Raw genomic sequence first — 24,261 nt, 5'->3', positions numbered from 1 at the left:
CCCTACCAGAGAGAGAGGGGAGAGAGCCCTACCAGAGAGAGAGGGGAGAGAGCCCTACCAGAGAGAGAGGGGAGAGAGCCCTACCAGAGAGAGAGGGGAGAGAGCCCTACCAGAGAGAGAGGGGAGAGAGCCCTACCAGAGAGAGAGGGGAGAGAGCCCTACCAGAGAGAGAGGGGAGAGAGCCCTACCAGAGAGAGAAGGGAGAGAGCCCTACCAGAGAGAGAGGGGAGAGAGCCCTACCAGAGAGAGAGGGGAGAGAGCCCTACCAGAGAGAGAAGGGAGAGAGCCCTACCAGAGAGAGAGGGGAGAGAGCCCTACCAGAGAGAGAGGGGAGAGAGCCCTACCAGAGAGAGAGGGGAGAGAGCCCTACCAGAGAGAGAGGGGAGAGAGCCCTACCAGAGAGAGAGGGGAGAGAGCGAGGGGAGAGAGCCCTACCAGAGAGAGAAGGGAGAGAGCCCTACCAGAGAGAGAGGGGAGAGCCCTACCAGAGAGAGAGGGGAGAGAGCCCTACCAGAGAGAGAGGGGAGAGAGCCCTACCAGAGAGAGAGGGGAGAGAGCCCTACCAGAGAGAGAAGGGAGAGAGCCCTACCAGAGAGAGAGGGGAGAGAGCCCTACCAGAGAGAGAGGGGAGAGAGCCCTACCAGAGAGAGGGGAGAGAGCCCTACCAGAGAGAGAAGGGAGAGAGCCCTACCAGAGAGAGAGGGGAGAGAGCCCTACCAGAGAGAGAGGGGAGAGAGCCCTACCAGAGAGAGAAGGGAGAGAGCCCTACCAGAGAGAGAAGGGAGAGAGCCCTACCAGAGAGAGAGGGGAGAGAGCCCTACCAGAGAGAGAGGGGAGAGAGCCCTACCAGAGAGAGAGGGGAGAGAGCCCTACCAGAGAGAGAGGGGAGAGAGCCCTACCAGAGAGAGAGGGGAGAGAGCCCTACCAGAGAGAGAGGGGAGAGAGCCCTACCAGAGAGAGAGGGGAGAGAGCCCTACCAGAGAGAGAGGGGAGAGAGCCCTACCAGAGAGAGAGGGGAGAGAGCCCTACCAGAGAGAGAGGGGAGAGAGCGAGGGGAGAGAGCCCTACCAGAGAGAGAAGGGAGAGAGCCCTACCAGAGAGAGAGGGGAGAGCCCTACCAGAGAGAGAGGGGAGAGAGCCCTACCAGAGAGAGAGGGGAGAGAGCCCTACCAGAGAGAGAGGGGAGAGAGCCCTACCAGAGAGAGAGGGGAGAGAGCCCTACCAGAGAGAGAGGGGAGAGAGCCCTACCAGAGAGAGAGGGGAGAGAGCCCTACCAGAGAGAGAGGGGAGAGAGCCCTACCAGAGAGAGAGGGGAGAGAGCCCTACCAGAGAGAGAAGGGAGAGAGCCCTACCAGAGAGAGAGGGGAGAGAGCCCTACCAGAGAGAGAGGGGAGAGAGCCCTACCAGAGAGAGGATTACAGCCTAACATGTATGATGTAAAAAGAGAAGAACAGAAATAGAGCGATGCCAGGAGAGATATGAGTCATCAGGTTGGGGTTAATGATGGAGCTCAGGACAGATATGAGTCATCAGGTTGGGGTTAATGATGGAGCTCAGGACAGATATGAGTCATCAGGTTGGGGTTAATGATGGAGCTCAGGACCGATATGAGTCATCAGGTTGGGGTTAATGATGGAGCTCAGGACCGATATGAGTCATCAGGTTGGGGTTAATGATGGAGCTCAGGACCGATATGAGTCATCAGGTTGGGGTTAATGATGGAGCTCAGGGCAGATGTGAGTCATCGGGTTGGGGTTAATGATGGAGCTCAGGACAGATATGAGTCATCAGGTTGGGGTTAATGATGGAGCTCAGGGCAGATGTGAGTCATCAGGTTGGGGTTAATGATGGAGCTCAGGACAGATGTGAGTCATCAGGTTGGGGTTAATGATGGAGCTCAGGACAGATGTGAGTCATCAGGTTGGGGTTAATGATGGAGCTCAGGACAGATGAGAGTCATCGGGTTGGGGTTAATGATGGAGCTCAGGACAGATGAGAGTCATCAGGTTGGGGTTAATGATGGAGCTCAGGACAGATGTGAGTCATCAGGTTGGGGTTAATGATGCATTACTAGTGCTGAACGGCGGACACACTGTGACAACGATGAGGTCACACCTCAACCAACCAGGGATACTAGCTGAGGCCTGATGAACCAACCAGGCCAGGAGAGTTATATATAGTGTAGTAAAATTACCCACCCAACATGATGGCTCAGTTTGTTTTTTACCTTTATTTAACTAGGCAAGTCAGTTAAGAACAAATTCTAATTTTCAATGACGGCCTAGGAACAGTGGGTTAACTGCCTGTTCAGGGGCAGTCAAACTCTCTAACCACTAGGCTACCCTGCCGCCCCATAATGGTTGGTATAGAGACAGCAGTTACCCAGCGACAGGATCCAGTACGATGGTTCAGGGTTAGTAGAGAGACAGCAGTTACCCAGCGACAGGATCCATTAAGAGCCCTGGTTCAGGGTTAGTATAGAGACAGCAGTTACCCAGCGACAGAATCCATTAAGAACGCTGGTTCAGGGTTAGTATAGAGACAGCAGTTACTCAGCGACAGGATCCATTAAGAGCCCTGGTTCAGGGTTAGTATAGAGACAGCAGTTACCCAGCGACAGGATCCAGTACGATGGTTCAGGGTTAGTATAGAGACAGCAGTTACCCAGCGACAGGATCCAGTACGATGGTTCAGGGTTAGTATAGAGACAGCAGTTACCCAGCGACAGGATCCCGTACGATGGTTCAGGGTTAGTATAGAGACAGCAGTTACCCAGCGACAGGATCCAGTACGATGGTTCAGGGTTAGTATAGAGACAGCAGTTACCCAGCGACAGGATCCAGTACGATGGTTCAGGGTTAGTATAGAGACAGCAGTTACCCAGCGACAGGATCCAGTACGATGGTTCAGGGTTAATATAGAGACAGCAGTTACCCAGCGACAGGATCCAGTACGATGGTTCAGGGTTAGTATAGAGACAGCAGTTACCCAGCGACAGGATCCAGTACGATGGTTCAGGGTTAGTATAGAGACAGCAGTTACCCAGCGACAGGATCCAGTACGATGGTTCAGGGTTAGTATAGAGACAGCAGTTACCCAGCGACAGGATCCAGTACGATGGTTCAGGGTTAATATAGAGACAGCAGTTACCCAGCGACAGGATCCAGTACGATGGTTCAGGGTTAATATAGAGACAGCAGTTACCCAGCGACAGGATCCAGTACGATGGTTCAGGGTTAGTATAGAGACAGCAGTTACCCAGCGACAGGATCCAGTACGATGGTTCAGGGTTAGTATAGAGACAGCAGTTACCCAGCGACAGGATCCAGTACGATGGTTCAGGGTTAGTATAGAGACAGCAGTTACCCAGCGACAGGATCCAGTACGATGGTTCAGGGTTAATATAGAGACAGCAGTTACCCAGCGACAGGATCCAGTACGATGGTTCAGGGTTAGTATAGAGACAGCAGTTACCCAGCGACAGGATCCAGTACGATGGTTCAGGGTTAGTATAGAGACAGCAGTTACCCAGCGACAGGATCCAGTACGATGGTTCAGGGTTAATATAGAGACAGCAGTTACCCAGCGACAGGATCCAGTACGATGGTTCAGGGTTAATATAGAGACAGCAGTTACCCAGCGACAGGATCCAGTACGATGGTTCAGGGTTAGTATAGAGACAGCAGTTACCCAGCGACAGGATCCAGTACGATGGTTCAGGGTTAGTATAGAGACAGCAGTTACCCAGCGACAGGATCCCGTACGATGGTTCAGGGTTAGTATAGAGACAGCAGTTACCCAGCGACAGGATCCAGTACGATGGTTCAGGGTTAGTATAGAGACAGCAGTTACCCAGCGACAGGATCCAGTACGATGGCTCGTGGCTCGTCCAGGTCCTCTGATATCAGGATCTTCCTCATGGTTCCGTTGAGGCGTGTCACTTCGATGCGGTCCGTTCCTGTGTCCGTCCAGTACAGGTTCCGGGCGATCCAGTCCACCGCGATGCCGTCAGGATGGTTCACCTAAGAGAGAAGATCAGGTTAGCGTCAGTCTGGAGGCAGCTCTGCAGAGAAGTAACCATCTGTCCCAGCTGTTAGTGACCTCTGCTGTTACCAAATGTAGTAACTATCTGGCCCAGCTGTTAGTGACCTCTGCTGTTACCAAATGAAGTAACTATCTGGCCCAGCTGTTAGCGACCTCTGCTGTTACCAAATGTAGTAACTATTTGTCCCAGCTGTTAGTGACCTCTGCTGCTGTTACCAAATGTAGTAACTATCTGGCCCAGCTGTTAGTGACCTCTGCTGCTGTTACCAAATGAAGTAACCATCTGGCCCAGCTGTTAGTGACCTCTGCTGTTACCAAATGTAGTAACTATCTGGCCCAGCTGTTAGTGACCTCTGCTACTGTTACCAAATGAAGTAACTATCTGACCCAGCTGTTAGTGACCTCTGCTGTTACCAAATGTAGTAACTATCTGGCCCAGCTGTTAGTGACCTCTGCTGCTGTTACCAAATGTAGTAACTATCTGGCCCAGCTGTTAGTGACCTCTGCTGCTGTTACCAAATGTAGTAACTATCTGGCCCAGCTGTTAGTGACCTCTGCTGCTGTTACCAAATGTAGTAACTATCTGGCCCAGCTGTTAGTGACCTCTGCTGTTACCAAATGAAGTAACTATCTGGCCCAGCTGTTAGTGACCTCTGCTGTTACCAAATGTAGTAACTATCTGGCCCAGCTGTTAGTGACCTCTGCTGCTGTTACCAAATGAAGTAACCATCTGGCCCAGCTGTTAGTGACCTCTGCTGTTACCAAATGTAGTAACTATCTGGCCCAGCTGTTAGTGACCTCTGCTACTGTTACCAAATGAAGTAACTATCTGGCCCAGCTGTTAGTGACCTCTGCTGTTACCAAATGTAGTAACTATCTGGCCCAGCTGTTAGTGACCTCTGCTGCTGTTACCAAATGTAGTAACTATCTGGCCCAGCTGTTAGTGACCTCTGCTGCTGTTACCAAATGTAGTAACTATCTGGCCCAGCTGTTAGTGACCTCTGCTGTTACCAAATGAAGTAACTATCTGGCCCAGCTGTTAGTGACCTCTGCTGTTACCAAATGTAGTAACTATCTGGCCCAGCTGTTAGTGACCTCTGCTGTTACCAAATGAAGTAACTATCTGGCCCAGCTGTTAGTGACCTCTGCTGTTACCAAATGTAGTAACTATCTGGCCCAGCTGTTAGTGACCTCTGCTGCTGTTACCAAATGAAGTAACTATCTGGCCCAGCTGTTAGTGACCTCTGCTGTTACCAAATGTAGTAACTATCTGGCCCAGCTGTTAGTGACCTCTGCTGCTGTTACCAAATGTAGTAACTATCTGGCCCAGCTGTTAGTGACCTCTGCTGTTAACAAATGAAGTAACTATCTGGCCCAGCTGTTAGTGACCTCTGCTGTTACCAAATGTAGTAACTATCTTGCCCAGCTGTTAGTGACCTCTGCTGTTACCAAATGAAGTAAACATCTGGCCCAGCTGTTAGTGACCTCTGCTGCTGTTACCAAATGTAGTAACTATCTGGCCCAGCTGTTAGTGACCTCTGCTGTTACCAAATGTAGTAACTATCTGGCCCAGCTGTTAGTGACCTCTGCTGTTACCAAATTAAGTAACTATCTGGCCCAGCTGTTAGTGACCTCTGCTGTTACCAAATGTAGTAACTATCTGGCCCAGCTGTTAGTGACCTCTGCTGTTACCAAATGTAGTAACTATCTGGCCCAGCTGTTAGTGACCTCTGCTGTTACCAAATGTAGTAACTATCTGGCCCAGCTGTTAGTGACCTCTGCTGTTACCAAATGTAGTAACTATCTGGCCCAGCTGTTAGTGACCTCTGCTGTTACCAAATGTAGTAACTATCTGGCCCAGCTGTTAGTGACCTCTGCTGTTACCAAATGTAGTAACTATCTGGCCCAGCTGTTAGTGACCTCTGCTGTTACCAAATGTAGTAACTATCTGGCCCAGCTGTTAGTGACCTCAGCTGCTGTTACCAAATGTAGTAACTATCTGGCCCAGCTGTTAGTGACCTCTGCTGTTACCAAATTAAGTAACTATCTGGCCCAGCTGTTAGTGACCTCTGTTGTTACCAAATGTAGTAACTATCTGGCCCAGCTGTTAGTGACCTCTGCTGTTACCAAATGTAGTAACTATCTGGCCCAGCTGTTAGTGACCTCTGCTGTTACCAAATGTAGTAACTATCTGGCCCAGCTGTTAGTGACCTCTGCTGTTACCAAATGTAGTAACTATCTGGCCCAGCTGTTAGTGACCTCTGCTGTTACCAAATGTAGTAACTATCTGGCCCAGCTGTTAGTGACCTCTGCTGTTACCAAATGTAGTAACTATCTGGCCCAGCTGTTAGTGACCTCAGCTGCTGTTACCAAATGTAGTAACTATCTGGCCCAGCTGTTAGTGACCTCTGCTGTTACCAAATTAAGTAACTATCTGGCCCAGCTGTTAGTGACCTCTGTTGTTACCAAATGAAGTAACTATCTGGCCCAGCTGTTAGTGACCTCTGCTGCTGTTACCAAATGTAGTAACTATCTGGCCCAGCTGTTAGTGACCTCTGCTGTTAACAAATGAAGTAACTATCTGGCCCAGCTGTTAGTGACCTCTGCTGTTACCAAATGTAGTAACTATCTTGCCCAGCTGTTAGTGACCTCTGCTGTTACCAAATGAAGTAAACATCTGGCCCAGCTGTTAGTGACCTCTGCTGCTGTTACCAAATGTAGTAACTATCTGGCCCAGCTGTTAGTGACCTCTGCTGTTACCAAATGTAGTAACTATCTGGCCCAGCTGTTAGTGACCTCTGCTGTTACCAAATGTAGTAACTATCTGGCCCAGCTGTTAGTGACCTCTGCTGTTACCAAATGTAGTAACTATCTGGCCCAGCTGTTAGTGACCTCTGCTGTTACCAAATGTAGTAACTATCTGGCCCAGCTGTTAGTGACCTCTGCTGTTACCAAATGTAGTAACTATCTGGCCCAGCTGTTAGTGACCTCTGCTGTTACCAAATGTAGTAACTATCTGGCCCAGCTGTTAGTGACCTCAGCTGCTGTTACCAAATGTAGTAACTATCTGGCCCAGCTGTTAGTGACCTCTGCTGTTACCAAATTAAGTAACTATCTGGCCCAGCTGTTAGTGACCTCTGTTGTTACCAAATGAAGTAACTATCTGGCCCAGCTGTTAGTGACCTCTGCTGCTGTTACCAAATGTAGTAACTATCTGGCCCAGCTGTTAGTGACCTCTGCTGTTACCAAATGTAGTAACTATCTGGCCCAGCTGTTAGTTACTTCATTTGGTAACAGCAGAGGTCACTATCTGGCCCAGCTGTTACTGACCTCTGCTGCTGTTACCAAATGTAGTAACTATCTGGCCCAGCTGTTAGTGACCTCTGCTGTTACCAAATTAAGTAACTATCTGGCCCAGCTGTTAGTGATCTCTGCTGTTACCAAATGTAGTAACTATCTGGCCCAGCTGTTAGTGACCTCTGCTGCTGTTACCAAATGTAGTAACTATCTGGCCCAGCTGTTAGTGACCTCTGCTGTTACCAAATGTAGTAACTATCTGGCCCAGCTGTTAGTGACCTCTGCTGTTACCAAATGTAGTAACTATCTGGCCCAGCTGTTAGTGACCTCTGCTGTTACCAAATGTAGTAACTATCTGGCCCAGCTGTTAGTGACCTCTGCTGTTACCAAATGAAGTAACTATCTAGCCCAGCTGTTAGTGACCTCTGCTGTTACCAAATGAAGTAACTATCTAGCCCAGCTGTTAGTGACCTCTGCTGCTGTTACCAAATGTAGTAACTATCTGGCCCAGCTGTTAGTGACCTCTGCTGCTGTTACCAAATGAAGTAACTATCTGGCCCGGCTGTTAGTGACCTCTGCTGTTACCAAATGTAGTAACTATCTGGCCCAGCTGTTAGTGACCTCTGCTGCTGTTACCAAATGTAGTAACTATCTGGCCCAGCTGTTAGTGACCTCTGCTGCTGTTACCAAATGAAGTAACCATCTGGCCCAGCTGTTAGTGACCTCTGCTGTTACCAAATGTAGTAACTATCTGGCCCACCTGTTAGTGACCTCTGCTGTTACCAAATGTAGTAACTATCTTGCCCAGCTGTTAGTGACCTCTGCTGTTACCAAATGTAGTAACTATCTGGCCCAGCTGTTAGTGACCTCTGCTGCTGTTACCAAATGAAGTAAACATCTGGCCCAGCTGTTAGTGACCTCTGCTGTTACCAAATGTAGTAACTATCTGGCCCAGCTGTTAGTGACCTCTGCTGTTACCAAATGTAGTAACTATCTGGCCCAGCTGTTAGTGACCTCTGCTGTTACCAAATGTAGTAACTATCTGGCCCAGCTGTTAGTGACCTCTGCTGTTACCAAATGTAGTAACTATCTGGCCCAGCTGTTAGTGACCTCTGCTGTTACCAAATGTAGTAACTATCTGGCCCAGCTGTTAGTGACCTCTGCTGCTGTTACCAAATGTAGTAACTATCTGGCCCAGCTGTTAGTGACCTCTGCTGTTACCAAATGAAGTAACTATCTGGCCCAGCTGTTAGTGACCTCTGCTGCTGTTACCAAATGTAGTAACTATCTGGCCCAGCTGTTAGTGACCTCTGCTGTTACCAAATGTAGTAACTATATGGCCCAGCTGTTAGTGACCTCTGCTGTTACCAAATGAAGTAACTATCTGGCCCAGCTGTTACTGACCTCTGCTGCTGTTACCAAATGTAGTAACTATCTGGCCCAGCTGTTAGTGACCTCTGCTGTTACCAAATGAAGTAACTATCTGGCCCAGCTGTTAGTGACCTCTGCTGTTACCAAATGTAGTAACTATCTGGCCCAGCTGTTAGTGACCTCTGCTGCTGTTACCAAATGTAGTAACTATCTGGCCCAGCTGTTAGTGACCTCTGCTGTTACCAAATGTAGTAACTATCTGGCCCAGCTGTTAGTGACCTCTGCTGTTACCAAATGAAGTAACTATCTGGCCCAGCTGTTAGTGACCTCTGTTGTTACCAAATGTAGTAACTATCTGGCCCAGCTGTTAGTGACCTCTGCTGCTGTTACCAAATGTAGTAACTATCTGGCCCAGCTGTTAGTGACCTCTGCTGTTACCAAATGTAGTAACTATCTGGCCCAGCTGTTAGTGACCTCTGCTGTTACCAAATGTAGTAACTATCTGGCCCAGCTGTTAGTGACCTCTGCTGTTACCAAATGAAGTAACTATCTGGCCCAGCTGTTAGTGACCTCTGCTGCTGTTACCAAATGTAGTAACTATCTGGCCCAGCTGTTAGTGACCTCTGCTGCTGTTACCAAATGTAGTAACTATCTGGCCCAGCTGTTAGTGACCTCTGCTGCTGTTACCAAATGAAGTAACTATCTGGCCCAGCTGTTAGTGACCTCTGCTGTTACCAAATGTAGTAACTATCTGGCCCAGCTGTTAGTGACCTCTGCTGCTGTTACCAAATGTAGTAACTATCTGGCCCAGCTGTTAGTGACCTCTGCTGTTACCAAATGAAGTAACCATCTGGCCCAGCTGTTAGTGACCTCTGATGTTACCAAATGTAGTAACTATCTGGCCCAGCTGTTAGTGACCTCTGCTGTTACCAAATGAAGTAACTATCTGGCCCAGCTGTTAGTGACCTCTGCTGTTACCAAATGTAGTAACTATCTGGCCCAGCTGTTAGTGACCTCTGCTGTTACCAAATGTAGTAACCATCTGGCCCAGCTGTTAGTGACCTCTGCTGTTACCAAATGTAGTAACGTCCCAGCTATTAGTGACCTCTGCTGCTGTTACCAAATGAAGTAACCATCTGGCCCAGCTGTTAGTGACCTCTGCTGCTGTTACCAAATGAAGTAACCATCTGGCCCAGCTGTTAGTGACCTGAGGTTAGGATGACTGACCTGTGAGGTGACGATGAACTGAGCGTCAGAGCCGTCCAGGTAGGACCTCCTGATGGCCCTGACGTCGTCGTCGGTCCAATAGATGTGTCCGTCCACCGGGTCATAGTCGATGGCGATGGCGTGGCGGATGTCGTCCGTCGGGAGGATGATGTCGGTGAAGTCGGGCGTATCCAGGGAGATGCGGCGCAGGTCAGTCCGCCGGGCCAGGAGGAGGAGCTGTGTGGGACCTGGAGGGGGAAGAGGAGAGGTGAGGACACGATAACACCACAGGAGGAGCTGTGTGGGACCTGGAGGGGAAAGAGGAGAGGTGAGGACCCGATAACACCACAGGAGGGCTGAGTGGGGACCCGATAACACCACAGGAGGGCTGAGTGGGGCCACGATAACACCACAGGAAGGCTGAGTGGGGCCACGATAACACCACAGGAGGGCTGAGTGGGGCCACGATAACACCACAGGAGGGCTGAGTGGGGACCCGATAACACCACAGGAGGGCTGAGTGGGGCCACGATAACACCACAGGAAGGCTGAGTGGGGCCACGATAACACCACAGGAGGGCTGAGTGGGGACACGATAACACCACAGGAGGGCTGAGTGGGGACCCGATAACACCACAGGAGGGCTGAGTGGGGCCACGATAACACCACAGGAGGGCTGAGTGGGGACACGATAACACCACAGGAGGGCTGAGTGGGGACACGATAACACCACAGGAGGGCTGAGTGGGGACACGATAACACCACAGGAGGGCTGAGTGGGGACACGATAACACCACAGGAGGGCTGAGTGGGGACACGATAACACCACAGGAGGGCTGAGTGGGGCCACGATAACACCACAGGAGGGCTGAGTGGGGACACGATAACACCACAGGAGGGCTGAGTGGGGACCCGATAACACCACAGGAGGGCTGAGTGGGGCCACGATAACACCACAGGAAGGCTGAGTGGGGCCACGATAACACCACAGGAGGGCTGAGTGGGGACACGATAACACCACAGGAGGGCTGAGTGGGGACCCGATAACACCACAGGAGGGCTGAGTGGGGACCCGATAACACCACAGGAGGGCTGAGTGGGGACACGATAACACCACAGGAGGGCTGAGTGGGGACACGATAACACCACAGGAGGGCTGAGTGGGGACACGATAACACCACAGGAGGGCTGAGTGGGGACACGATAACACCACAGGAGGGCTGAGTGGGGACACGATAACACCACAGGAGGGCTGAGTGGGGCCACGATAACACCACAGGAGGGCTGAGTGGGGCCACGATAACACCACAGGAGGGCTGAGTGGGGACACGATAACACCACAGGAGGGCTGAGTGGGGACACGATAACACCACAGGAGGGCTGAGTGGGGACACGATAACACCACAGGAGGGCTGAGTGGGGACACGATAACACCACAGGAGGGCTGAGTGGGGCCACGATAACACCACAGGAGGGCTGAGTGGGGACACGATAACACCACAGGAAGGCTGAGTGGGGCCACGATAACACCACAGGAAGGCTGAGTGGGGACACGATAACACCACAGGAGGGCTGAGTGGGGACACGATAACACCACAGGAGGGCTGAGTGGGGACACCACAGGAGAGGTGGAGAGAGAGAGAGAGAAGAGGGTCAGGGAAATACAGGAGGGGTGGAGAGAGAGAGAGGGTCAGGGATATATAGGAGAGGTGGAGAGAGAGAGAGAAGAGGAAGGTCAGGGAAAGGAGAGGAGGAGAGAGAGAGAGAAGAGGAAGTTCAGGGAAAGGAGAGAAGGCCAGGGAAAGGAGATGAGAGAGGAAGGTCAGGGAAAGGAGATGAGAGAGGAAGGTCAGGGAAAGGAGAGAGGGGAAGTGCAGGGAAAGGAGAGAGGAAGGCCAGGGAAAGGAGAGAGGAAGGTCAGGGAAAGGAGAGAGGAAGGTCAGGGAAAGGAGAGAGGACGGCCAGGGAAAGGAGAGAGGACGGCCAGGGAAAGGAGAGAGGACGGCCAGGGAAAGGAGAGAGGACGGCCAGGGAAAGGAGAGAGGACGGCCAGGGAAAGGAGAGAGGACGGCCAGGGAAAGGAGAGAGGACGGCCAGGGAAAGGAGAGAGGACGGCCAGGGAAAGGAGAGAGGAAGGCCAGGGAAAGGAGAGAGGAAGGTCAGGGAAAGGAGAGAGGAAGGTCAGGGAAAGGAGAGAGGAAGGTCAGGGAAAGGAGAGAGGAAGGTCAGGGAAAGGAGAGAGGAAGGTCAGGGAAAGGAGAGAGGAAGGTCAGGGAAAGGAGAGAGGAAGGCCAGGGAAAGGAGAGAGGAAGGCCAGGGAAAGGAGAGAGGAAGGCCAGGGAAAGGAGAGAGGAAGGTCAGGGAAAGGAGAGAGGAAGGCCAGGGAAAGGAGAGAGGAAGGCCAGGGAAAGGAGAGAGGAAGGCCAGGGAAAGGAGAGAGGAAGGCCAGGGAAAGGAGAGAGGAAGGTCAGGGAAAGGAGAGAGGAAGGCCAGGGAAAGGAGAGAGGAAGGCCAGGGAAAGGAGAGAGGAAGGTCAGGGAAAGGAGCGAGGAAGGCCAGGGAAAGGAGCGAGGAAGGCCAGGGAAAGGAGAGAGGAAGGCCAGGGAAAGGAGAGAGGACGGCCAGGGAAAGGAGAGAGGACGGCCAGGGAAAGGAGAGAGGAAGGTCAGGGAAAGGAGAGAGGAAGGCCAGGGAAAGGAGAGAGGAAGGTCAGGGAAAGGAGAGAGGAAGGCCAGGGAAAGGAGAGAGGAAGGCCAGGGAAAGGAGAGAGGAAGGTCAGGGAAAGGAGAGAGGAAGGTCAGGGAAAGGAGAGAGGAAGGTCAGGGAAAGGAGAGAGTAAGGCCAGGGAAAGGAGAGAGGACGGCCAGGGAAAGGAGAGAGGACGGCCAGGGAAAGGAGAGAGGAAGGTCAGGGAAAGGAGAGAGGAAGGCCAGGGAAAGGAGAGAGGAAGGTCAGGGAAAGGAGAGAGGAAGGTCAGGGAAAGGAGAGAGGAAGGTCAGGGAAAGGAGAGAGGAAGGTCAGGGAAAGGAGAGAGGAAGGTCAGGGAAAGGAGAGAGGAAGGTCAGGGAAAGGAGAGAGGAAGGCCAGGGAAAGGAGAGAGGAAGGCCAGGGAAAGGAGAGAGGAAGGCCAGGGAAAGGAGAGAGGAAGGTCAGGGAAAGGAGAGAGGAAGGCCAGGGAAAGGAGAGAGGAAGGTCAGGGAAAGGAGAGAGGAAGGTCAGGGAAAGGAGAGAGGAAAGCCAGGGAAAGGAGAGAGGAAGGTCAGGGAAAGGAGAGAGGAAGGCCAGGGAAAGGAGAGAGGACGGCCAGGGAAAGGAGAGAGGACGGCCAGGGAAAGGAGAGAGGACGGCCAGGGAAAGGAGAGAGGAAGGTCAGGGAAAGGAGAGAGGAAGGCCAGGGAAAGGAGCGAGGAAGGTCAGGGAAAGGAGAGAGGAAGGCCAGGGAAAGGAGAGAGGACGGCCAGGGAAAGGAGAGAGGACGGCCAGGGAAAGGAGAGAGGAAGGTCAGGGAAAGGAGAGAGGAAGGTCAGGGAAAGGAGAGAGGAAGGTCAGGGAAAGGAGAGAGGAAGGGTCAGGGAAAGGAGAGAGGAAGGTCAGGGAAAGGAGAGAGGAAGGTCAGGGAAAGGAGAGAGGAAGGTCAGGGAAAGGAGAGAGGAAGGTCAGGGAAAGGAGAGAGGAAGGCCAGGGAAAGGAGAGAGGAAGGGTCAGGGAAAGGAGAGAGGAAGGTCAGTGGTGTAAGGCTCAGAAGGGGGGGGCTGTGGTGTAGGGCTCAGAAGGGGGGGGCTGTGGTGTAGGGCTCAGAAGGGGGGGGCTGTGGTGTAGGGCTCAGAAGGGGGGGGGCTGTGGTGTAGGGCTCAGAAGGGGGGGGCTGTGGTGTAGGGCTCAGAAGGGGGGGGGCTGTGGTGTAGGGCTCAGAAGGGGGGGGCTGTGGTGTAGGGCTCAGAAGGGGGGGGCTGTGGTGTAGGGCTCAGAAGGGGGGGGCTGTGGTGTAGAGCTCAGAAGGGGGGGGGGCTGTGGTGTAGGGCTCAGAAGGGGGGGGCTGTGGTGTAGGGCTCAGAAGGGGGGGGGGGCTGTGGTGTAGGGCTCAGAAGGGGGGGGCTGTGGTGCAGGCCTCAGAAGAGGGGGCTGTGGTGTAGGGCTCAGAAGAGGGGGCTGTGGTGTAGGGATCAGAAGTGTGGGGGGGGGGGCTGTGGTGTAGGGCTCAGAAGGGGGGGGCTGTGGTGTAGGGCTCAGAAGGGGGGGGGCTGTGGTGTAGGGCTCAGAAGGGGGGGGCTGTGGTGTAGGGCTCAGAAGGGGGGGGCTGTGGTGTAGGGCTCAGAAGGGGGGGGGCTGTGGTGTAGGGCTCAGAAGGGGGGGGCTGTGGTGTAGGGCTCAGAAGGGGGGGGGCTGTGGTGTAGGGCTCAGAAGGGGGGGGCTGTGGTGTAGGGCTCAGAAGGGGGGGGCTGTGGTGTAGAGCTCAGAAGGGGGGGGGGGCTGTGGTGTAGGGCTCAGAAGGGGGGGGGCTGTGGTGTAGGGCTCAGAAGGGGGGGCTGTGGTGTAGGGCTCAGAAGGGGGGGGCTGTGGTGTAGGGCTCAGAGGGGGGGGGGGGCTGTGGTGTAGGGCTCAGAAGGGGGGGGCTGTGGTGTAGGGCTCAGAGGGGGGGGCTGTGGTGTAGAGCTCAGAAGGGGGGCTGTGGTGTAGAGCTCAGAAGGGGGGGGCTGTGGTGTAGGGCTCAGAAGGGGGGGGATGTGGTGTAGGGCTCAGAAGGGGGGGGGGTGTGGTGTAGGGCTCAGAAGGGGGGGGATGTGGTGTAGGGCTCAGAAGGGGGGGGCTGTGGTGTAGGGCTCAGAAGGGGGGGCTGTGGTGTAGGGCTCAGAAGGGGGGGGCTGTGGTGTAGGGCTCAGAAGGGGGGGGATGTGGTGTAGGGCTCAGAGGGGGGGGCTGTGGTGTAGGGATCAGAAGGGGGGGGGGGGGGGGGCTGTGGTGTAGGGCTCAGAAGGGGGGGGATGTGGTGTAGGGCTCAGAAGGGGGGGGGCTGTGGTGTAGGGCTCAGAAGGGGGGGGATGTGGTGTAGGGCTCAGAAGGGGGGGATGTGGTGTAGGGCTCAGAGGGGGGGGCTGTGGTGTAGGGATCAGAAGGGGGGGGGGCTGTGGTGTAGGGCTCAGAAGGGGGGGATGTGGTGTAGGGCTCAGAAGGGGGGGGATGTGGTGTAGGGCTCAGAAGGGGGGGGGCTGTGGTGTAGGGATCAGAAGGGGGGGGGCTGTGGTGTAGGGCTCAGAAGGGGGGGGATGTGGTGTAGGGCTCAGAAGGGGGGGGGCTGTGGTGTAGGGCTCAGAAGGGGGGGGGCTGTGGTGTAGGGCTCAGAAGGGGGGGGATGTGGTGTAGGGCTCAGAAGGGGGGGGGGGGGGCTGTGGTGTAGGGCTCAGAAGGGGGGGGGATGTGGTGTAGGGCTCAGAGGGGGGCTGTGGTGTAGGGCTCAGAAGGGGGGGATGTGGTGCAGGCCTCAGAAGAGGGGGCTGTGGTGTAGGGCTCAGAAGGGGGGGGATGTGGTGTAGGGCTCAGAAGGGGGGGCTGTGGTGTAGGGCTCAGAAGGGGGGGGGCTGTAGTGTAGGGCTCAGAAGGGGGGGGGGGCTGTGGTGTAGGGCTCAGAAGGGGGGGGCTGTGGTGTAGGGCTCAGAAGGGGGGGGGGCTGTGGTGTAGGGCTCAGAAGGGGGGGACTGTGGTGCAGGCCTCAGAAGAGGGGGCTGTGGTGTAGGGCTCAGAAGAGGGGGCTGTGGTGTAGGGATCAGAAGTGTGGGGGGGGGGGGCTGTGGTGTAGGGCTCAGAAGGGGGGGGCTGTGGTGTAGGGCTCAGAAGGGGGGGGGCTGTGGTGTAGGGCTCAGAAGGGGGGGGCTGTGGTGTAGGGCTCAGAAGGGGGGGGCTGTGGTGTAGGGCTCAGAAGGGGGGGGCTGTGGTGTAGGGCTCAGAAGGGGGGGGGCTGTGGTGTAGGGCTCAGAAGGGGGGGGCTGTGGTGTAGAGCTCAGAAGGGGGGGGGGGCTGGGGTGTAGGGCTCAGAAGGGGGGGGGCTGTGGTGTAGGGCTCAGAAGGGGGGGCTGTGGTGTAGGGCTCAGAAGGGGGGGGCTGTGGTGTAGGGCTCAGAGGGGGGGGGGGGCTGTGGTGTAGGGCTCAGAAGGGGGGGGCTGTGGTGTAGGGCTCAGAGGGGGGGGCTGTGGTGTAGAGCTCAGAAGGGGGGGGCTGTGGTGTAGGGCTCAGAAGGGGGGGGGGCTGTGGTGTAGGGCTCAGAAGGGGGGGGGGGCTGTGGTGTAGGGCTCAGAAGGGGGGGGCTGTGGTGTAGAGCTCAGAAGGGGGGGGGGGGGCTGTGGTGTAGGGCTCAGAAGGGGGGGGGCTGTGGTGTAGGGCTCAGAAGGGGGGGCTGTGGTGTAGGGCTCAGAAGGGGGGGGCTGTGGTGTAGGGCTCAGAGGGGGGGGGGGGCTGTGGTGTAGGGCTCAGAAGGGGGGGGCTGTGGTGTAGGGCTCAGAGGGGGGGGCTGTGGTGTAGAGCTCAGAAGGGGGGGGCTGTGGTGTAGGGCTCAGAAGGGGGGGGATGTGGTGTAGGGCTCAGAAGGGGGGGGGTGTGGTGTAGGGCTCAGAAGGGGGGGGATGTGGTGTAGGGCTCAGAAGGGGGGGCTGTGGTGTAGGGCTCAGAAGGGGGGGCTGTGGTGTAGGGCTCAGAAGGGGGGGGGCTGTGGTGTAGGGCTCAGAAGGGGGGGGATGTGGTGTAGGGCTCAGAGGGGGGGGGGCTGTGGTGTAGGGATCAGAAGGGGGGGGGGGGGGCTGTGGTGTAGGGCTCAGAAGGGGGGGGATGTGGTGTAGGGCTCAGAAGGGGGGGGGCTGTGGTGTAGGGCTCAGAAGGGGGGGGATGTGGTGTAGGGCTCAGAAGGGGGGGATGTGGTGTAGGGCTCAGAGGGGGGGGCTGTGGTGTAGGGATCAGAAGGGGGGGGGGCTGTGGTGTAGGGCTCAGAAGGGGGGGGATGTGGTGTAGGGCTCAGAAGGGGGGGGATGTGGTGTAGGGCTCAGAAGGGGGGGGGCTGTGGTGTAGGGCTCAGAAGGGGGGGGGCTGTGGTGTAGGGCTCAGAAGGGGGGGGGCTGTGGTGTAGGGCTCAGAAGGGGGGGGGCTGTGGTGTAGGGCTCAGAAGGGGGGGGCTGTGGTGTAGGGCTCAGAAGGGGGGGGATGTGGTGTAGGGCTCAGAAGGGGGGGGGGGCTGTGGTGTAGGGCTCAGAAGGGGGGGGGATGTGGTGTAGGGCTCAGAGGGGGGGGCTGTGGTGCAGGCCTCAGAAGAGGGGGCTGTGGTGTAGGGCTCAGAAGGGGGGGGATGTGGTGTAGGGCTCAGAAGGGGGGGCTGTGGTGTAGGGCTCAGAAGGGGGGGGGCTGTAGTGTAGGGCTCAGAAGGGGGGGGGGGCTGTGGTGTAGGGCTCAGAAGGGGGGGGCTGTGGTGTAGGGCTCAGAAGGGGGGGGGCTGTGGTGTAGGGCTCAGAAGGGGGGGGCTGTGGTGCAGGCCTCAGAAGAGGGGGCTGTGGTGTAGGGCTCAGAAGAGGGGGCTGTGGTGTAGGGATCAGAAGTGGGGGGGGGGCTGTGGTGTAGGGCTCAGAAGGGGGGGGCTGTGGTGTAGGGCTCAGAAGGGGGGGGGGCTGTGGTGTAGGGCTCAGAAGGAGGGGGCTGTGGTGTAGGGCTCAGAAGGGGGGGGGGCTGTGGTGTAGGGCTCACCGTCTCTGCAGGTCTTGCTGTCCTCTAGCAGCTGGACTCCGGTGGGACAGGCACACTGGTAGTGAGGTGTAATAGGAGACAGGAGACAGAGATGGGAACAGCCTCCGTTGTTCACAGAACATGGTGAAGACACTGTTCAGGAAGGAGACAACATGCTGTCAGAGGACTACAAACACATCACACACCATTATCACTGCTGTCAGAGGACTACAAACACATCACACACCATTATCACTGCTGTCAGAGGACTACAAACACGTCACACACCATTATCACTGCTGTCAGAGGACTACAGACACATCACACACCATTCATTATCACTGCTGTCCCAAATGGCACCCTATTCCTCATTTAATACACTACCAGACATTATCTCTGAAGACGACACTACGTGACTAGACATTATCTCTGAAGACACTACATGACCAGACATTATCTCTGAAGACTACTGTACATGACTAGACATTATCTCTGAAGACTACTGTACATGACCAGACATTGTCTCTGAAGACACTACATGACCAGACATTATCTCTGAAGACTACTGTACGTGACCTGCTCAGCCAACATCTTTTTCCAAAATCATGGGCATTAATATGGGGTTGGTCCCCCCTTTGCTGCTATAACAACCTCCACTCTTCAGGGAAGGCTTTCCACTAGATGTTGGAACATTGCTGCTATAACAGCCCCTACTCTTCTGGGAAGGCTTTCCACTAGTTGTTGGAACATTGCTGCTATAACAGCCTCCACTCTTCTGGGAAGGCTTTCCACTAGATGTTGGAACATTGCTGCTATAACAGCCTCCACTCTTCTGGGAAGGCTTTCCACTAGTTGTTGGAACATTGCTGCTATAACAGCCTCCACTCTTCTGGGAAGGCTTTCCACTAGATGTTGGAACATTGCTGCTATAACAGCCTCTACTCTTCTGGGAAGGCTTTCCACTAGATGTTGGAACATTGCTGCTATAACAGCCTCCACTCTTCTGGGAAGGCTTTCCACTAGATGTTGGAACATTGCTGCTATAACAGCCTCCACTCTTCAGGGAAGGCTTTCCACTAGATGTTGGAACATTGCTGCTATAACAGCCTCCACTCTTCTGGGAAGGCTTTCCACTAGATATTGGAACATTGCTGCTATAACAGCCTCCACTCTTCAGGGAAGGCTTTCCACTAGATGTTGGAACATTGCTGCTATAACAGCCTCTACTCTTCTGGGAAGGCTTCCCACTAGATGTTGGAACATTGCTGCTATAACAGCCTCTACTCTTCTGGGAAGGCTTTCCACTAGATGTTGGAACATTGCTGATATAACAGCCTCCACTCTTCTGGGAAGGCTTTCCACTAGATGTAGGAACATTGCTGCTATAACAGCCTCCACTCTTCTGGGAAGGCTTTCCACTAGATGTTGGAACATTGCTGCTATAACAGCCTCCACTCTTCTGGGAAGGCTTTCCACTAGATGTTGGAACATTGCTGCTATAACAGCCTCCACTCTTCTGGGAAGGCTTTCCACTAGATGTTGGAACATTGCTGCTATAACAGCCTCCACTCTCCTGGGAAGGCTTTCCACTAGATGTAGGAACATTGCTGCTATAACAGCCTCCACTCTCCTGGGAAGGCTTTCCACTAGATGTAGGAACATTGCTGCTATAACAGCCTCCACTCTTCTGGGAAGGCTTTCCGCTAGATGTTGGAACATTGCTGCTATAACAGCCTCCACTCTTCTGGGAAGGCTTTCCACTAGATGTTGGGACATTGCTGCTATAACAGCCTCCACTCTTCTGGGAAGGCTTTCCACTAGATGTTGGAACATTGCTGCTATAACAGCCTCCACTCTTCTGGGAAGGCTTTCCACTAGATGTTGGAACATTGCTGCTATAACAGCCTCCACTCTTCTGGGAAGGCTTTCCACTAGATGTTGGAACATTGCTGCTATAACAGCCTCCACTCTTCTGGGAAGGCTTTCCACTAGATGTTGGAACATTGCTGCTATAACAGCCTCCACTCTTCTGGGAAGGCTTTCCACTAGATGTTGGAACATTGCTGCTATAACAGCCTCCACTCTTCTGGGAAGGCTTTCCACTAGATGTAGGAACATTGCTGCTATAACAGCCTCCACTCTTCTGGGAAGGCTTTCCACTAGATGTTGGAACATTGTTGCTACTGCGTTCCAATTCATCCCAAAAGGTGTTCGATGGGGTTGAGGTCAGGGCTCTATGCAGGCCAGTCAAGTTCTTCCAAATTATTTCTGTATGGACTTTGCTTTGTGCACAGGGGGCATTTTCATGCTGAAATAGGAAAGGGCCTCACCCAAACTGTTGCCACAAAGTTGGAAGCACAGAATAGTCTAGAATGTTATTGTATTCTGTAGCATTAAGCTTTCTCTTCACTCGAACTAAGGGGCCCGAACCACAAAAAACAGCCTCAGACCATTATTCCTACTCCACCAAACTTTACAGTTGGCACTATGCATTCTGGCAGGTAGCGTCCTCCTGGCATCCACCAAACCCAGATACGTCTGTCAGACTGCCAGATGGTGAAGCGTGATTCATCACTCCAGAGAACGCGTTTCCACTGCTCTAGAGTCCAATGGCGGCGAGCTTTACGGCACTCCAGCCGACGCTTGGCATTGAGCATGGTGATCTAAGGCTGACGTTGCTTCCAGAGGCAGTTTGGACCTCGGTAGTGAGTGTTCTCCAGAGGCAGTTTGGACCTCGTTAGTGAGTGTTCTCCAGAGGCAGTTTGGACCTCGTTAGTGAGTGTTCTCCAGAGGCAGTTTGAACCTCGGTAGTGAGCGTTCTGACTGAGGACAGATGGTTTCTACTTGCTTGGCCCTTCAGTTGACCGTGGCAGGGCACAAACTTAACAGAATTGTTGGAAAAGTGACATCCTATCACAGTGACACGTTGAAAGTCACTGAGCTCTTCAGTGAGGCCATTCTACAATGTTTGTCTATGGAGATTGCATGGCTGTGTGCTGGATTTTATACACCTGTCAGCATCGGGTGTGGCTGAAATAGCCGAAGCCACTAAATAATCGGTGTCCACATACTTTTGTATATATACACAAACAGTTAGCCAGTGATAATATCACTGTGAGGTCCATGTGTCGGTAAGGTCACTGTGAGGTCCATGTGTCGGTAAGGTCACTGTGAGATCCATGTGTGGCCGAGGTCACTGTGAGGTCCATGTGTCGCCAAGGTCACTGTGAGGTCCATGTGTCGCCAAGGTCACTGTGAGGTCCATGTGTCGCCAAGGTCACTGTGAGGTCCATGTGTCGCCAAGGTCACTGTGAGGTCCATGTGTCGCCAAGGTCACTGTGAGATCCATGTGTGGCCGAGGTCACTGTGAGGTCCATGTGTGGCCGAGGTCACTGTGAGGTCCATGTGTCGCCAAGGTCACTGAGAGTAGAGTAGAGTCCTGGGCCCTGTCTAGACTTGACAGTTCATGCAGCTTTAGAGTTCTGATCATGAAGTCCCAATGCGTTATGCATCTGCATCTAACCATGTCCACGGTGTCCGGATTCCCTTTTCCCTGAGATATATTCAAATGCCAGTATGCATTCTACACACGGTGGAACAGGCAGAATATGCTAACATAACAACTGATGGCAGTAGCTAACTACTAGAGCTAGTTAGCCGGCCAACCTCTGCCGTTCGCCGGCCAACCTCTACGTGTTCGCTTTAGCAATGCTAAAGGGATTGCTAAAGGGTTAGCATAACTCTAGTAACTCTAGTCAAAACAAACACGTTCTTCTAAATATTAGCTAGTATTTATGAGGCCAGCGAACACGTTCCTCACACGCTAGGAACGCATTTCCTCCAACGTTATAATGAAAAAGGTGCCTCTCGGTCCAAAACACACATTTTATGGAGATTTGTGGGAGGACTGCTGATGAGTAGCCCTCCACACGCTTTCAGTAGCCTGATTGGTCCAGACTGAGGAGAAATCCCTGACCACCTCCTGAAGTGGTCAGACAGTTCGGATCACACATCAGACCACAAAGCCACTTTTGTGCGTCTAGACCCGTCTTTTCAATGTGATCTTTTGAATTCTGATAGCAGAAGTTGCATAGAAGTGTCAAGAGTAGACACGACCCTGGAGACAGCTGTGCATGCAGGGGAAGGGGGCTGTAACAGCAGGGTCATTGACGTGTAGCAGGTCCCCTCTGCACTGTGACAAATTATCTGAATTAAACCTCAGAGTACAGGGCTTTACTGTCCTAGACCATCACAAATCTTCTGTTATCCTAGACCTAGCTAGCCGATCATAGATCTATTGACCTAGACCAAGCCAGCCGAACATAGATCTATTGACCTAGACCGAGCCAGCCGAACATAGATCTATTGTCCTAGACCTAGCTAGCCGATCACAGAGGAGGAAGACAGGTGACCGGGCCCTGATCATTCTATATTTTGGATAGGAGCATGTCATTCACAGTGAGTGGGACCAGTGATTTGGCTTTGTGTTCTTACGTAGCGGCTGTCTCTTCTGGCTGTAGACGTGTATATCCATGGGAGAGAAGATGTCCGAGTGGACTTTCTTCCGATCCTCCCCGGTCTCTTTCTGACACGAGTGGATGGAATGGGTGTTCCAGTCGGTCCAGAAGAGAGTCTCCTCGTACAGCGTCAGAGCGAAGGGGTGAGGGAGGTCTCCCTTAACCACCACCTCCCTGGAGACACAGAGACAGACACTAGTTTAGTACTGTGGTAACAGTAGTCCTCCCTGGAGACACAGCAGACAGACAGCAGCTACAGCCCGTCCCCTACAGCCCATCCCCCACCGTGCCTTCAGATCATATTCACACCCCTCAACTAGTTCCACATGTGTTACAAGGTCAGATTAAAATGTAAAATGTAATTTTGTTGTCAACGATCTACACAAACATAGAATGGAAAGCGGGACCGGAGTCCCAAGTCTGGGACTAAAAAGCTTCTCAACAGTTTTTACCCCCAAAGCCATAAGACTCCTGAACAGGTAAACAAACCTGGACAGTTTTCATATCTATACTTATCTGTTGTTCACCAAATACCTTTATGCACTAGGTCAGAGCCTGGAAGAAAACATGTCACTGTGAGGTCTACTACACCTGTTGTATTCAGCATTTCACTGTAAGGTCTACTACACCTGTTGTATTCAGCATTTCACTGTGAGGTCTACTACACCTGTTGTATTCAGCATGTCACTGTAAGGTCTACTACACCTGTTGTATTCAGCATTTCACTGTGAGGTCTACTACACCTGTTGTATTCAGCATTTCACTGTAAGGTCTACTACCCCTGTTGTATTCAGCATTTCACTGTAAGGTCTACTACACCTGTTGTATTCAGCATCTCACTGTAATGTCTACTACACCTGTTGTATTCAGCATTTCACTGTAAGGTCTACTACACCTGTTGTATTCAGCATTTCACTGTAAGGTCTACTACACCTGTTGTATTCAGCATTTCACTGTGAGGTCTACTACACCTGTTGTAGTCAGCATTTCACTGTAAGGTCTACTACACCTGTTGTATTCAGCATTTCACTGTAAGGTCTACTACACCTGTTGTATTCAGCATTTCACTGTAAGGTCTACTACACCTGTTGTATTCAGCATTTCACTGTAAGGTCTACTACACCTGTTGTATTCAGCATCTCACTGTAATGTCTACTACACCTGTTGTATTCAGCATTTCACTGTGAGGTCTACTACACCTGTTGTATTCAGCATCTCACTGTAATGTCTACTACACCTGTTGTATTCAGCATTTCACTGTAAGGTCTACTACACCTGTTGTATTCAGCATTTCACTGTGAGGTCTACTACATCTGTTGTATTCAGCATCTCACTGTAATGTCTACTACACCTGTTGTATTCAGCATTTCACTGTAATGTCTACTACACCTGTTGTATTCAGCATTTCACTGTGAGGTCTACTACACCTGTTGTATTCAGCATTTCACTGTAAGGTCTACTACACCTGTTGTATTCAGCATGTCACTGGGAGGTCTACTACACCTGTTGTATTCGGCACACTTGACAAATCAACTTTGATTTGAATAAAACACATATGTCTTGATTCCATCAGTAGTCACACCCCTGAGTCCATACATGTTAAGAGTCCCCTTGGACAGTGATTACAGCAGTGAGTCATTCTGGGTAATTTTCTAAGAGCTTTGCACACCTGGATTGTACAATATTTGTATATTATATATATTTTTTAACTCTTCAAGTTCTGTCAAGTTGGTTGTTGATCTTTGCGGCCATGTTCAAGTCTCGCCGCAGATTCAAGTCACTTGAACTAATCAGCAACATGTGATTTCATCTGAACACATCCACTGTATATGTGACCTTTTTAAATTATTATAAACAATAAACAACAAACAATAACATATTCCAAGAAAAGGTTCAACCTGGTAAACGCAGTAATACATTGAGACGTCGTCACGTTTTGGTTGATAAACAGCTTCAATACACCGATACAGATATGATACAAATAACTAATATTCATATGCTGTATTTTCTAGTCAACAAAACTTGAAATGAAAGGCTTGAAAAGACAGTATTTTATTATGCTACATTATATATATATATATATTTAGAAAGCAGAAGATTTTACCACCCTGTAAAAATGACCCAAAGA

The 24,261-nt window shown here is 52.6% G+C and overlaps 1 protein-coding gene across 2 annotated transcripts in view; it reads right to left on the bottom strand.

Moving 5' to 3' along the window:
• Positions 1–24,261, bottom strand: part of lrp6 (low density lipoprotein receptor-related protein 6) — a 92,433-nt gene that overhangs the window by 47,698 nt on the left and 20,474 nt on the right. The window contains exons 4-7 of one of the 2 annotated variants that reach the window (XM_090201441.1): positions 22,111–22,307; positions 17,638–17,769; positions 9,940–10,166; positions 3,853–4,022 (exon numbers count right to left, since the gene is read on the bottom strand). In XM_090201441.1, the coding sequence (XP_090057567.1) occupies positions 3,853–4,022; positions 9,940–10,166; positions 17,638–17,769; positions 22,111–22,307 (726 nt within the window). Of the gene's footprint in view, positions 1–2,382; positions 2,452–3,852; positions 4,023–9,939; positions 10,167–17,637; positions 17,770–22,110; positions 22,308–24,261 lie in introns of those variants that run through there. The other variant, XM_090201442.1, reaches the window with a different exon arrangement.

This window comes from Oncorhynchus mykiss, chromosome 15 (assembly GCF_057628025.1).
Source record: "Oncorhynchus mykiss isolate SJ-2025 chromosome 15, ASM5762802v1, whole genome shotgun sequence".
In the NCBI taxonomy this organism is placed as follows: Eukaryota; Metazoa; Chordata; class Actinopteri; order Salmoniformes; family Salmonidae; genus Oncorhynchus; species Oncorhynchus mykiss.
The sequence above is the reverse complement of the archived record's forward strand: the minus strand, read 5'-3'. Positions and strand labels throughout refer to the sequence as shown.